The sequence below is a fragment of the Dipteris shenzhenensis genome, chromosome 15, assembly GCF_047967505.1.
Source record: "Dipteris shenzhenensis isolate YYH24624 ecotype China chromosome 15, Dip_SZ_1.0, whole genome shotgun sequence".
In the NCBI taxonomy this organism is placed as follows: domain Eukaryota; kingdom Viridiplantae; phylum Streptophyta; class Polypodiopsida; order Gleicheniales; family Dipteridaceae; genus Dipteris; species Dipteris shenzhenensis.
The window spans coordinates 49,559,372-49,573,253 of NC_141610.1; the positions used below are offsets into that span (position 1 = coordinate 49,559,372).

Consider the following 13,882-nt stretch of genomic DNA (forward strand, 5'->3'; position numbering starts at 1 on the left):
TATTGCAGCAACTATGAGCACATCCAAAGGAAGTTTGATGTCCACACAATGAACCATGTTTCATTGGAAATGAAACGTTCCAAACATTTCATTACGAGTGAAATTGAAAGATTCTTATCTCTATATTACTGATTTTGTAAGTTTAAAGCTGACATACTTTAGATGTCTTAACTACTATCTAGTAACATCCGAAGAGTCTAGGCTTGTCATGTGAAGTCTTGTGCACTTTACTCTTCTAAAGGATGAAATGCCCCCACTAGAGTCATGATGCATCTAATCGCTCTTATCCAAACTGTTGTATTTGAGTTTCAAATGAGAAGTTGGGCGTTGAATATTTTTTGTACTTGATGGGTCAGTATTCATTGCTCAATGTCCATACTACTTTTGTATTGCATGTGCTTCATCTTTTAGATTTGTTGTGAATCAACCTAGAACGCCCATGGATAAGAGAGGATGTACAGCTATATATTCAAGAATAAGGGTGGAGAACGAACCTCACACATTACTCTATTGCAGCAACTATGAGCATATCCAAAGGAAGTTTGATGTCCACACAATGAACCATGTTTCATTGGAAATGAAACGTTCCAAACATTTCATTACCAGTGAAATTGAAAGATTCTTATCTCTATATTACTGATTTTGTAAGTCCAAAGCTCACATACTTTAGATGTCTTAACTACTATCTAGTAACATCCTAAGAGTCTACTTCCAAATACATTGGGCATTATAGGCATTGTAGAAGTCATTTTTTGACTTTTCAGCCTGTTTTGCATAGTTTTAGGATACTATTACGTATGTAGGGCATACCCAAAAATCCACACTGAATTTTCGAAACTCTCCCTACTTTTTTGAAATGTTTTGAATCGTTTCACGTTTCTGAGTATTGAAATGTTTCTTTGAAGTTTGAACTATGGCTTGACTAGATAGGAAGTGCTTTTAGGCTCACTTTTTTGTGACGAAGGGTTAGCTTTTCGACACCCTCGTGAGGCACCTTTCTAGGGGAGTGATCTCTCGGCAACTGAGTGGAAGAGATTTGAGTGGCTACATGTGATTATGGGTTCCAGTAGAGTAGGCCCATCAGTCCCACATCAGATAGTACATGAATAGTTCGCCTCGACACCTCTCCAAGTCGATGCCATCTTCCAAACAGTGACTTACCTCCACAAAGTCTTCACATGAGACTACCGAGGTTGACACTAGAGTCTTCCATACAACTAGCAGAGAGCATGGTTGATACGTGGTATGTAAGTGTCTCCACATAGTTTGTCGGCTATGTATGCAGATGGACCGGTTGCCTCCCAGTACATCATGGACACACCACCCAAGTCGCTTCCTGGTGATGAGATCAACTATGCCATACGGTTAGATCTCCTCTCTATATATCTCGGACTTGGAGAGGGGACCAGAGGTTCCCCACCAAGATCCAGTCCTACCGCGATCATTTCTTGAGAGTATCGGGAGGATGGACTCATCATTAGACCCCAGTACTTTGGTTTTCCTCTCATGCTATTTTCCTTTTGTGATCACTAGCACTTGTCATCACATGGCACGAGCACCTACTGTGATATGGTGCAAACACATATGCATGGCGGTGCCCATGTGTAAGATCCATAGACAGCTGGCCAAGTGAAGACGTAGGTTCCCATAATTATCACATCAGGTATCTGCTCCTCAGTCAGGCTATGTTACATGACCTTCCTGTTGGGAGAGGAAGAGGAGGGGATACATCATCCTTATTCACGTTGTGATCTTCTGTCTGGTGAAATGCCTCTCCTGTCAAGGTGCTTTTTTGATGCAAGATTCAATGCTTGACTAACTTTCTGTAAGAACCTATGTAGTGTGAAGATGATCATTGACGATGCGTGGCTTATGCTATATAAACTTCTCGGAAAGGCAATAGGACAGCCTATGGTAACTCTTTTTTTCTGACTGGAGAAGATGAAGCAGAACAGGAAATGCCTGTCTTGTTAAAAGCATCTGAATTTATTTGTAAACAGGAAATGCCTGTCTCATTAAAGGCATCTGAACTTAGGGTGGCAGCAAGTCAAGTTTGGTAAAATATTACGATAGAGTTTTCCTGCTGATGCTCAAATTGATCTTCTAGTTTGAAATTAGTGTGCTGGCAGACTCTAGAGTAAATTTCCTAAATAGGGCATAGCTTCCTATTACCAGGACTGCTAGGTCATAATGGGATTTGTGACACCCTAATTTCAAATGTTGATATCAAAGGGAAGCACTGATGGAGCTTAACTCACAGGTAAAAAAATTTGGTGACAAAAGCCGGATTGAGATGATAACTACAGAGGTGGGAGGAATTCTTGAAGGTTCTAATGCACGTGCACAAGTACAACTTTGGGAGGATCTTGTAAAAGGTTGTGAGGACGCTATCAAGAACTCAAGTCCTGATGGCAAGGTTGTGCTACTAGTAGCTCTACCTCTTGCATCATGCTTATATTTCGTCAAATACCCTGATCATCTTTAGTTGAGGTTTATTGTACCTGACTTTTCGTGTTTGGAATTTTGACTCTCAGGGGGCCATCTTAGATTTTTTTGGCGTAGGTGTAAAGGCACAAGAGACCCTCGAAAGGATCAAGGAACTTACCTTTTTGTCCAAGCGTGTAAACAGATACCCAGATGCTGTTGCTCACTTTAGATTGAAGACACATCCCAAAAATCCATCATGGTCGAAATTGTGTGGGTGGACGCAAGGTGCTTTTTTTTGCATTCTTTGATCTGTGTTTAAATAGTCATAGTTGTCTCTATTCCAAGTATTCTGCTTCAAGCTTCTGGTTTTGTTTAAACAGTGTTCTGTTCTTTACAGTTGACGATTCAAGGATTCTGCTTGGTGTATATTATCATGGATATGGAAGCTGGGAGAAGATTAGAAATGATGCTAGGCTTGGGCTTTCCCACAAGATAGCTCCGGCTGGTGTTCCTGCTGGTGAAACATATTTACCAAGAGCCCCAAATTTGGACGCTCGAGTGAATGCATTATTGCGTAAAGTATATATTTCCCCCATTCAAAACTGATTCAATCTGTGCTGACTGGTTACCATTGTTGACTGTGGGTTTCGATCTGAGCATCTGTTTAGGTGTCTAGAGTCTGCAATTCCCATAAATATGTGGCGACATAGGTGCTGCACATCATGCTGAAAGGGTGGGGTTCTTTGTAGTTCACCTTGAATTTTTACTTGCTGAAACTTTTATGGCTGCTTAAGTTAGTCCGATACGAAAGTATGAGGTATGCTAGATTGCTGATTGCTGACAGTTGAACTCATGAAGCCTGGAAGAGCTCATGATTTTATAAAATGACATGTGATGATGTGGTGTGTTCCATGTGGGAATCATTGAATATATCAATCCTGATGATTGATATAATAAGAATCTATGAAAGCTGCTTGCATGGAAACCAGATTGCAACATCCTCCCCAACCACTGCCACTGCTACCACCACCCACCCACAAAAAAATGCACCCCTGCACATGCACTCTCCTTGCCCTTCTGTATTTTCCCTTCGTGTTTCCTGCTTCAATGGTTTGTTTTCTTGTCAAGATGGGGAATCTAATATTTGGCAAGGCTTTTAATCCCTTGTTGTGGCACATACATTTTGCTGAGGACTAATGTTCTATTCTAAAATTGCAGGAACTGGGATCAGAAAAAGTAACAAGTAGATCAGTTGTTGTGGCAAGGCCTCTAAAAGACAGATCTGCACATAAGCATGAACGAGAGGAGAATGCAAAGTCTTCACGTTTGGATTTAGCAGAAAGGCGTGCAAAGCCAAGTCGTCAAAAATTCAAGAAAAGTATATCTACTCAGGTTTCCAACCGGGATCAACCAGCCAAGCGCCAAAAAACAGAGGCTTCTACAAAAGAGGAGGGTGAAATATCAGATACAGAAGAGCCCCGCTATAAAGAGAAGATAGACCAAGAGGCTAGAGAAGAGCGGTGGCGAGAGTGGTGTGAGACAAATATGCAAGATCAAATGCATACACTGAAACGACTAGAAAAGCTTCAGAGGACTAGTTCGGATCTACCCAAAGATGAGGTCAGTGCATTTGAAATTCAGTCTGCTGCAAACCATGAGATAGATTGGCAACATCGCATGCTCTGTGTGTGTGTGTGTGTGTGTTCTGTCCTCTCTGTCTGTCTCTCTGTTTGTCTGTCTGCATGCACTGCACCTGTAGGTGGGACTGGAGTGCATACTTACGAGGTAACAACATTCACCTCTAAGGAATGCTGGCAGCAATCTGGGCTTTGCTGTCTGCCGTCACCCGCAGGCTTTGGGAGAAAATGCCAAAACGGTGCTGTTAGGCACTGTTTGTTGTTGCCTACTCTTGTTTGAATTTTTTCTCAGCTGTACCCTCCTCTCAGCCCTTTCTAGCTCACGGTGGCTCTGGTCTTGCATCAAGCTTCGTCCAGGAGACCGAGACACACAGCACCCCTTGATGGGCACCAGCGTCCCATCACCGGCTATGCACCAGCCAGGGGGACATGACATACAGAGGATTCCGCTTCGCTCCAGTCCTTTTCTTTTCATTGTTACATCCAGATGTATTTGATTATGTATGATCAGACTTAGGATTCAGCACGGGTGATGATGCTCGTTTCAGTAGCTCCACCCTTACTGTGATTTGTATCTTCTTTCAGCCTCATAGACCCATCGGTCTTCCGAAGACTCTAATAAAATTTCTCTCTTTTTTTTCTCTCTCTCAGCCCCCTTCTCTCGTCCCTTTTCATATTCTGGAAAGTGTAGAGATGTGCAAAAACATTTTTTTTGCCCAGAGTATGGTATATTTCCATGTGATTTGATGGCTTGTTGTATGATGTGGTGTTCCCATTCCGGGTCCATATTCTCCCAACCCGAGACGTTCTTGTTTCGGCATCAGATGTTTCCAGAACATTCCCATTCTTTGGTAACTAGGGGTTTGGGGGGATGACATGTGTGCACGAGGACAGGTGTGTGTGTGTGTGTGTGTGTGTGTGTGAGCGCTAGGGAATGTTCCATAGGCCTTTCTATAGGACAAAGTCATGATTACACACACACACACACACACACACACACACACACACATTTTTTATTATAGTGAAAGCCATGATTGTTTATATTACAAGAAAAGCCACCTCAAAGCGAGGATTACATCAGCTGAAAATCTCTATATATGCTAAATATACATCATGATCGATGTAGCGAGTCTGCAAGCAGTCAAAAAAAGATTGATGCAGAGAACGCTTGAAGAAAGCAAATAAAGAAAATGTTGGATCACCAAAGACTTTACAATTCCTGTTTATCCACAAAGTTCAAAGTGCCCAATAACGAACCCAAACAAAGACTCGTGAGTGCGCGGATGAAAACCAAAGAGCCAGAAGAATTTTCCAAAAGCAGGAGTTCAGAATCTCGTTCTCAACTGCGGTCGAAGAAAATCCAAGAACTCACGGGAGGACGAGAAAAACCAAAACAAATGAGGCACAGTCTTCAGAGAAGCCAAACATTTGCGACATACAGCAGGAGCAATGTGTCTATGTGTCAATAGTTGGCCAAATGGAAAAACCCCCAGAACTCTCCAAAAAAAGTCCTGTTGCCGAAGAGGAACTTTATATGCCCAAAAATATTTTAAACCAATAGTGTGTGTGTGTGTGGAAATCACCCATTATATGATGACCTCTTATACCAACAATATAACTTTAGTCTGTTTCTCCACCACTTAGGTGGCCGGTGCATTCACCAAATCGAATTAGCCTTATCTGAAACGCAAGGCCGAGGCAAAAGGATTCTATATAATGCAGGCACTGTAATCTGATGTAGCCTCAAAGGACGAAAGGAGTGTGAGAACAAAGAGAGCAAGAGTGAGCAAGAGAGTGAGCTGAACGTAAGTCTACTCAAATGTGGACTGAGATGAAGTGTAGTTCAAAAGAGAGATGAGGGGCCCTTGCATGCAACTTCTCTTTGACATAATGATAATGAACCTCAATGTGCTTTGTGCGAGCATGAAACACATGATTCTTTGCCATTGCTATAGCACTCTGACTATCAGTGAGAATTGAAAAAGGACCCTCTAATAAGAGATGAAGATCAGCGAACAAACGTTGCAGCCAAACACATTCAATTGTCGCTGTGAAAGCGGCCCTGTACTCAGCTTCACATGAGGAAGTAGCCGTTGTAGATCGCTTCTTGCTTAGTCAAGAAATGCAAGCTTTGCCGAAAAAGAAACAATTACCACTAGTGGACTGCCTAGTATCATAGTCTCCAGCCCAATCTGACCGCAAGTCACCCCCCTTGGGAAACATTAAGCCATAAGACACTGTGCCTTGCAAATAACGGAAGATGCGTTTTACAGCCTGCCAATGTATTGTCTTTGGGCTGTACATATATCTGCTCACCTGAGATACTGCATACTGAATATCGGGCCTGGTATTGCACAAATAAATGAGGCATCCAATAGCTTGGTTGTAAAGTGTGATCCACTGATTCACTTGCATCATACATAGTAAGCTTCATCCCCAGCTCCATGGGAGTGGCAATCATGCATGTTGAGCCTATCCAAGAGCTTCTGCACATACTTGGATTGAGACATAACGATGCCACGCTTGTCTTGTATAAACTGGATCTCCAAATAAAAATTTAACATGCCCATATCTGTCAATGTCAAATTCAGCTTTCAACTCAGCTTTAAAATCTACAATTATCTTCTCATTTGACCTTGTGAGCAGCATGTCATCTACATAAAGAATGATGACCAAAATATCCCCCCCCATCCTTCTTGATGTAGAGGGTGCTTTCCGTGGGACTATTATGTAACCCCTTACTTGCTAGGAATGCATCAATCTGTAGGCTATCTCATGGGCTATTCATAGATGCCAATTATACCTTGGTATGAGCCTTGTAGGCCTAGTTATAGTCAATTAGGACTATTGGTACAGTTAGTTTATGTACCATCTAGGTGAGTAAGGACACTTTGTCCAGTTAGGGGAGTTAGCCCTAGGGTTTTGTTATGTTGGCTCTCCCTTGAGCCTCCACACTTCAGTTTTGCAGCAATCTATTATAGCATCTCGTTTTTCTCCATTGTGCTTCCGTTTTTGAGCTTCCATCGCTTCCAACACCCAACAGTGGTATCAGAGCAGGTCGGGAATCCATTCCCTCAGCCATTGACAGTTTTCCCAAGCAGTTTGGCAGCCTCTGGAGCTCTCATTCTTGTTGGTCTTGCTGGTTTTCACACTCCCACGAGTGTCTGAGACCTTTCCAAGGACTTTTGTCGCGAAAAACCTCATTTTGTCGCAAGAAGACCGCACTTTGGAGCACTCTTGCGAAGGGAACTGGTTTTCGGTGCATTTTCCAGCTTGCTGCAGCAAAAAACCACATGCGAGCATTTCCAGCATCTGTACGAAATTCCGAACTTGTTAAAAAAAAACCTGTATATGCGTCAGAAATTGTACGGAAATCCGTACACGCGTGAGAAATTGTACCGTGCACCAGAAATTGTACGGAAATCCGTACATCTGTCAAAAATTGTATGAAAATCCATACATCTGTCAGAAAATTTCGTACTTCTGTCCGGTTTTCAGAATTTCAGTACATTCACTGCAGTACGGGCTGCCTCGGGGTGTGCGCCAGTAATTTCTCAGATTTTTCAGCATTTTAGAGCTGTCGCGAGCTGTGTGTCAGCATTTCGGAGCTGCCTCGAGCTGCGTGCCGGCGTTTGGAGCCATTTGGAGCTGTTGAATTGATTCGGAGACTTCTCTTTGAGCCCTTTCCTCCTCATTTGGCATCCCTTTGCCTCGGGCTGCGAGCTTCTCTCCATTGGATCTCTTTCTCTCCATTTCTACGTGCTCTCCTTCTCGTGGGCGCACTTCTTGGTATAGTTAGTTTATGTACCATCTAGGTTAGTTAGGACACTTAGTCCAGTTAGGGGAGTTAGCCCTAGGGTTTTGTTATGTTGGCTCTCCCTTGAGCCTCCACACTTCAGTTTTGCAGAAATCTATTATAGCATCTCGTTTTTCTCCATTGTGCTTCTATTTTTGAGCTTCCATTGCTTCCAACACCCAACAGTGGTATCAGAGCAGGTCGGGAATCCATTCCCTCAGCGATTGATAGCTTTCCCAAGCTGTTTGGCAGCCTGTGGAGCTCTCATTCTTGCTGGTCTTGCTGGTTGTTTGAGACCTTTCCAAGTACTTATGTCACGAAAAACCTCATTTTGTCGCGAGAAGACCGCACTTTGGAGCATCTATTGCGAAGGGAACTATTTTTCGGTGCATTTTCCAGCCTGTTGCAGCACAAAATGACCATACGTGAGCATTTACAGCATCTGTACCGAATTCCGAACCACTAAAAAAAATACGTACACGTGTCAGAAATTGTACGGAAATCCGTACATTTGTTAGAAATTTTATTGTAAGAAAATTCCATACTTCTGTCCGGTTTGTCAGAATGTCAGTACATTCATTGCAGTACAGGCTGCCTCGGGGTGCGCGCCAATCATTTCTCATATTTTCCAGCATTTCGGAGCTGCCTCTAGCTGTGCGTTAGCATTTTGGAACTGCCTCGAGCTGCGTGTTGTCGTTTGTAGCCATTTGGAGCTGCTGAGTTGATCCAGAGACTTCTCTTTGAGCCCTTCCCTCCTCATTTGGCATCCCTTTGCCTCGGGCTGTGAGCTTCTCTCCATTGGATCTCTTTCTCTCCATTTCTACGTGCTCTCCTCCTCGTGGGCGCACTTCTTTTGCTGTAATTCTCATTTCTAGTCCTCATTTGCTCGCTTTCAGAGCTTGTCATTGCTGTTCATCATTAGGTAAGCCGTTGTTGCATTGGCTTTTTCCAATTTTTGCTTCATTTGCATTTTGGAAAGGCCTCGTGTTGCCTTGGAAGGCCTCGTGTTGCCTTTGGGGATTTTTCTTGCAATAGGTACACCTTGGGATAGCAGAGTCTTTTGCAGACATAAGCTTTGAAGCTTGGGCAGTTTTTTGGCACTTGACTCTGAGAGGTTGCCTTTCTCTCATTTGCTTTGCCAGTTGGTGCATTTGCCTTGTATTTCAGTACCATGTCTGGTGGCAAAGATGATTTGTTTGGGTTGATTGGGGCCGATGACAAGCTTGATGGAACCAATTACCCCATGTGGTCATACATGATGGGACATGTTTTGGTTGCCAAGAATCTATGGCATATTGTTTGAGGTTCTGAGGCCAGGCCTTCACGCACTGTTACTGGTGGTACACTTGCAGCCTCTGCTTCTTCAGATGATGGGTCTTCAGGTGATGGTTCTACTGCTACAACCAGGACTCCTGCACCCCCTGCTCCAGGTGTTTTGCCTCCTTAACATGAGCAAATTCAGTTGGATGGTCGTGATGTCAAAGTACATACCTTGATTGCTCTTTCAAAGAAACGGGTTATTATCCCTCATATTCAGTCTTGCAAGACAGCTAAGCAAGCATGGGATCAGCTTGCATCTTTGTATCAGGTGCGGAATGAGGCGAGGGTTGCCTATCTCCGCAGGTAGTTGAAAGATCTAAAGCTTGATGAGGGTGGTAACATGGATGCCTATCTCACTAATGTGAAGAATTTGAAAGAGCAGTTGGCCAACATTGATGAGATTATGCCTGATTCTCAATTGGTTTCTAATACCCTTGACGGGTTGCCTGATTCATATCAAGGCTTTGCTACTACATTGAGGTTGGTTGCAGGGAGTGATGCCACTCATTTCTCATTTGACTAGCTTGTTGCTCTTCTTCTTCAGGAGGAGCAAAGCCGTGTGAATGGCAATGCTACTATGGCTAGTGATCAAGTATTTGCTGCCCATTATAAATACAAAGGTAAAGGCAAGGTTTCAGCTAGAAAGCCCTCTCATTCCCATGCTGATCATTCACATGGTGCCTCTTCTTCAGGGGATCACAAAAACAAGAAGAGATGTAACTATTGCAGGAAACTTGGGTATGATATTTCTGAATGCAGGAAGCGCATAGCATCTGAAAAGAAAAAGAAAGAGTCTAGTCTTGCAGTATTTGGTTCTTCTAGTGCAGAAGATCAACATGATTCCGCTAATTTCGCACAAGACCACCATTGGGCTTTCTTGGTTACATGTCAGTATAATCTTGATGTTCATGATGCTTGTATGGCAGTTTCAGATGTTCGTGATGCCTAGTTCTTTGATAGTGGTGCTAGCAAGCACATCACTTCATGCAGGAAGGTATTCAGCTCATTGGAGCTTACATCTAAGGGGGGCAGTGTCACATGTGTCGAAATGCATCATATACCGTGAAAGGTGTTGGGCAAGTTGCTCTTACTTCTGTCTCTGGTGGTATTGTCACCCTAGCGCATGTGCTTTATGTTCCAGGCATTCGTAAGAACCTCATTTCTATTTCAGCCATTGCTACATGTGGCTTTTAGGTTATTTTTGATGGTGTGAGGTGTGCAGTGTATGATGTTACACATGCCTCTACCGTGGTTTTGATTGGCACATTGTCTAGCGGTCCTTATAGACTTAATGCTTATGACAGATGTTCAGATGATGATGCTGCACTTGCCTATGCACATGCCTTTGCTATTGATTCTACCATGGCAAATACCCATTTGTGGCATGAGAGGTTTGGACACCTAAATTTTGGAGCCCTGGTGAGTATATAAGAAAGATATGGTTGTGGATCTTCCCAAAATGCATATGCCTACCAAACATGTTTGTGAACCATGCTTACTTGGTAAGATGCACCGTGCTGCGTTTCCCAAGGATGGGAGAGTTGGTGCTTCACGTAAGCTTTATCTGGTTCATAGTGATGTTTGTGGACCCATGAGGGTTGCAGCTCTTGGGGGGTTTCACTATTTTGTTACTTTTATTGATGATTTCACCAGGTACACTTGGATTTTCGCATTGAAATCCAAGTTTGATGTTTCTTCATGCTTCAAGCACTTTATTGCCTTGGCTGAGAATGAGAGTGGGCTGCACATTGCTCACATTAAGACAGATAGGGGGGTGAATACATGTGGAAGGAGTTAGCTGTTTTTTTGGCTTCCCGTGGCATTAATTAACGATGCACGGTGCCTTATACTCCTTAACAGAATCCCGTGGCTGAGCGGAAGAATAGATCGATGATGGAAATGGCCAGATGCATGTTGAAAGGCAAACATTTGCCTAATAAGTTGTGGTTGGATGCGGTCATGTGTGCAAATTACATCTTGAATAGGTGTCCTACAAAGGCATTGCAGACTATCACACCTTATGAGGCTTGGATGGGTCGTAAGCCTCGCATTTCCTACCTGAGGACTTTTGGATGCTTAGCTTATGCTCATGTGCCTTTACAGAGACGCACTAAGTTGGATGATAAAGTTGTTAAATGCATTTTTCTTGGGTATAGTTCAGAGAGTAGGGGCTATAAGCTATATCAGCCCCGCACGGGCAAGTGTTTTTGTCAGTCAGGATGTGTTTGATGAATCTTCCACTATGCCTTTGTTGGACTGTCAAAAACAGCCGGTTGTTGATGCCCCAGACATATTTGACAGCTTGATGCCTTTGTTTCCATCCAATGCTCGGAATGATGTTCCATCTGAGGTAGTCCCTCCTTCATCTGTTGATCATTTACAGCCCCATGTGCATGCCGAAATTCAGCCTGCTATGCCTATCATTGATCAGGATCATTTGCACCGGGCTCTTGACCAGGAAAGAGCAGAAATTCAGGAGCCTAAAAAGGAACCCCTTGGCTCCTTGACACATTAAAAGACAGTAAACAAGACACTCCTCTGCCAGCCCGTACGAGAGTAGCTGTCTGGAAAGAGCATGATAGTTTTGTTGCTTATGCTTTGGTTGCTATAGCACAATTACCCACACAAAGTTGTGCCCCCTTTGTGTCCTAGGTAATCCCACAATAAAATCCATGGAGATGCTTTCCCATTTTCCAGATGGAATCTCCAATGGGTGTAGGAGACCTCTTACCTTAAGGTGCTCAACCTTATTGACCTGGCATTTTTGGCACTTCAATACATAATCTTGGACGTCCTTACCTATTTCAGGCCAAAAGAATTGTCTTTTTAGAAGCACATATGTCTTTTGAATTCCCGAGTGTCTTGGACTATCATGACATTTAAAAAGGATTTGGTGCCTAATGTCATTATTATCCGGGACACATACTCTACCCTTGTAGAGTAGGTAGCCATCTTCAATAGTATATTTTTTCCACTTGAGTCCTTTATCACCAACCTGTGGTGTGTCGCTATTCCCATGCGACTCCTCAGTGAAAGCCTCTCGATTAGTTGGATCCCTATTTTTAATTGCTTTCCATATTTCAGAGAAGTGAGGATCAAGCTCACATTTCCCCTATAAGGACTCTAGGAAATCATTTTGAAATTGAGTAAAACTCAATTCATTAACAATTTTCATTTGGCTAAGAGAGTATGCTACCACATTGAACTTCCCTTTCCTATATGTCAATTGTATATCAAACTCTTGCATTAACTCAGCCCATCTAGTTTTTCTACCTTTAAGCTCTGGCTGATTACAAATCCACTTAATGCTCTCGTGATCAAAGATGATCTCAAATTTTGCACCATATAAGTAGTGCTTCCACTTTTTTAAATGAAGAGCCATTATGTCATCAAGATGCCTTAGAATGATTGTTGGATGAAGGCCATGCAAGCTGAATTGGATTCTATCCATCGGAATGACACTTGGGAGTTGTGTGATTTGCCTTATGGCAAGAATGCCATTGGAACTAAGTGGGTTTACAAGATCAAACGGAAAGCTAATGGTTCAGTGGACCGTTACAAAGCCCGTCTTGTTGCTAAGGGCTATGCTCAGCAGCATGGCATTGACTTTGAGAAGACTTTTGCTCCCGCTTCCAGGATCACTACCATTCGCATTGTTATTGCCTTTGCTGCCCACTTTCATTGGCAGATACATCAGCTTGATATTAAGACGGGTTTCCTTCATGGGTGTTTGCAACCTCCTGGCTTTGAGGTTGAAGGTTTTGAAAGCAAGGTATGTCGCTTGAAAAAGGCCCTCTATGGATTGAAGCAGGTACCTCGGGCTTGGTATTCGAGAATTTATTCTCATTTGCTCACACTTGGCTTTCAAAATAGCCCTACAGAGGATACCCTTTACATCCGCAAGCGTGGGATAGATTTGCTGATTTTAGTCCTTTATGTGGATGACATGCTTGTAATTGGGACACACACTCAACAAATTGCAGATTTCAAAGTTGATTTGCAGGAGACATTTGCTATGTCTGATCTTGGTCTTCTGCACTACTATCTGGGCATTTAATTGCTAGCAGTGAGGGGGGCTTTTTAATGTCACAATCCAAGTACATTGGACAGCTTTTGTGGCATTTTCAGTTTGAGGATTGCAAGCCAGTATCCACACCATTAGAAACTGGTTTTCACTTCTCTTTTGAGGATGGCAGCGGTACATGTGATGTCATTCTCTATCAGTAGGCAGTTGGTTGTTTGATTTACCTATGCCGTATGAGACCTGATCTATAGTATGCTGTCTCACAGTTGAGCAGATATATGCACAGCCCATCTATGCACCATTGGCATGCTGTGAAGCGTGTTTTCAGATACCTTTAAGGCACTCAGCATTTAGGCCTTCTTTATGGGGCTGATACTTCACTTGTCATGCATGGGTTCAGTGATAGTGATTGGGTCGGTTGTTCTGACACTCGTGTCACATAGTGGCAACTGTTTTATGCTTGGTACTTCATGTGTTTCTTGGTTCAGCGAGAAGCAGAGTACAGTTGCTACTTCTAGCTGTGAAGCTGAGTACAGAGCGGCTTTTACAGCTACAGTGGAGTGTGTTTGGATTTGGAAGCTACTTGGCAGATCTTTGTGCATGTCAAACTGCTCCTAGCATCATCTTCACTGATAGTCAGAGTGCTTTGGCTGTGACACGGAATCCAGTTTTCCATGC

At 43.1% G+C, this 13,882-nt stretch overlaps 1 protein-coding gene across 2 annotated transcripts in view; it reads left to right on the plus strand.

Moving 5' to 3' along the window:
* The window catches only part of LOC147893931 (protein CHROMATIN REMODELING 5-like), a 91,173-nt gene that overhangs the window by 50,247 nt on the left and 27,044 nt on the right, over positions 1-13,882 (plus strand). For both annotated transcript variants that reach the window (XM_087386480.1, XM_087386479.1), the window contains exons 26-29: positions 2,261-2,416; positions 2,535-2,712; positions 2,825-3,006; positions 3,646-4,047. In XM_087386480.1, the coding sequence (XP_087242606.1) occupies positions 2,261-2,416; positions 2,535-2,712; positions 2,825-3,006; positions 3,646-4,047 (918 nt within the window). The remainder of the gene's footprint in view (positions 1-2,260; positions 2,417-2,534; positions 2,713-2,824; positions 3,007-3,645; positions 4,048-13,882) is intronic.